This window comes from Nanorana parkeri, unplaced genomic scaffold (genome assembly GCF_000935625.1).
Source record: "Nanorana parkeri isolate BGI_ZX_2015 unplaced genomic scaffold, ASM93562v1 scaffold3992, whole genome shotgun sequence".
Taxonomy (NCBI): Eukaryota; Metazoa; Chordata; class Amphibia; order Anura; family Dicroglossidae; genus Nanorana; species Nanorana parkeri.
Window position 1 is genome coordinate 18,473 of NW_017310259.1, and position 1,689 is coordinate 20,161.

Below are 1,689 nucleotides of genomic sequence, written 5' to 3' on the forward strand. Positions count from 1 at the left end.
CAGGCATCCCCCTAGGGGCCCCCTCAAGCTCCTCCCACACAGATCACCTACATATGTCATATTCAGGCATGGCACCATTATCCCACCTAGGGGCCCCCTCAAGCTCCTCCCCCATAGATCCCCTCACATGTCTTATTTAGGCATGGCACCTAGGGGCCCCCTCAAGCTCCCCCCCCACATATGTCATATTCAGGCATCCCACCTAGGGGCCCCCTCAAGCTCCTCCCCCACAGATCACCTACATATGTCATATCCAGGCATGGCACCATTATCCCACCTAGGGGCCCCCTCAAGCTCCTCCCCATAGATCACCCACATATGTCTTATTCAGGCATGGCACCTAGGGGCCCCCTCAAGCTCCTCCCCCGCGGATATTTGGGGGGCAGTATGAGGACTACCTGTAAATGTGGCCAGGCGGCCTCCAATGTCGGCTCGTCCTCCTCCGGATCAAACTCGGCTCCGCTAGGATTAGAAGAGGGCGGCAGGGGCCGGAACAGGTTCACACAGAACTGACAGGAAAGAGACTGTTAGAGGCTCAGAGATGGACAAGCGACTGTCCGAGGACAAGAAGGAGAACACTCACCATGTGCACCGCCTCGGGGTAAATACTGTCCGTCAGAACATCGCGACCGTGCGTGATAAAATCCACCATCTCCGTCAGCGCCGCGCGCTTCACCTCCTTGTACTTCAAGTCACTCAGAGGATCCGAGACAAAGTCAAAGAGGACACAGCACTGCCGGATCTTCTCCACAAAGAGGACCTCCAGCTCCTCCCCCGAGGGACATTCTACAAGAGAGAGACACTCAGCACTCTCCGATCACACCCAGGACCTCCAGCTCCTCCCCCGAGGGACATTCTACAAGAGAGAGACACTCAGCACTCTCCGATCACACCCAGGACCTCCAGCTCCTCCCCCGAGGGACATTCTACAAGAGAGAGACACTCAGCACTCTCCGATCACACCCAGGACCTCCAGCTCCTCCCCCGAGGGACATTCTACAAGAGAGAGACACTCAGCACTCTCTGATCACACCCAGGACCTCCAGCTCCTCCCCCGAGGGACATTCTACAAGAGAGAGACACTCAGCACTCTCCGATCACACCCAGGACCTCAGGCTCCTCCCCCGAGGGACATTCTACAAGAGAGAGACACTCAGCACTGTCTGATCACACCCAGGACCTCCATTTACCCAAGAATTTGGGTAAATGGGAAGGGCCTATGCACAACACTGCAGAGCATCTCACCCGGATTCCCCCTCTATGGAGAGCACAGACAGACAATCCCGGGATACAACACTGCAGAGCATCTCACTCGGAGTCTCCCTCTATGGGGAGCACAGACACACAGACAATCCCGGGATACAACACTGCAGAGCATCTCACCCGGATTCCCCCTCTATGGGGAGCACAGACACACAGACAATCCCGGGGAACAACACTGCAGAGCATCTCACCCGGATTCCCCCTCTATAGGGAGTAGAGCTGCAGCTAACGATTATTTTCAAAATCGATTAGTTAGCCGATTATTAAGTTCGATTAATCGGTTAATCGGATAAAAAATAAAATACATTTTAAAAAATGGCTCCAGTGATGGACTTCTAGTTTGTATTGAGATTGCAGCAAGCTTGGAGCAGTAGAAGTAAAAAAGAAAAAAGTGTAAAATTATACAGCAATGAATGCAGAATACCA

General features: G+C 53.6%; 1 protein-coding gene across 1 annotated transcript in view; it reads right to left on the minus strand.

Moving 5' to 3' along the window:
* The window catches only part of LOC108803656 (serine/threonine-protein phosphatase 2A 56 kDa regulatory subunit delta isoform-like), a 21,124-nt gene that overhangs the window by 12,812 nt on the left and 6,623 nt on the right, over window positions 1-1,689 (minus strand). The window contains exons 3-4 of the mRNA XM_018575479.1: window positions 584-786; window positions 399-509 (exon numbers count right to left, since the gene is read on the minus strand). Coding sequence (XP_018430981.1) covers window positions 399-509; window positions 584-786 — 314 coding nt within the window. The remainder of the gene's footprint in view (window positions 1-398; window positions 510-583; window positions 787-1,689) is intronic.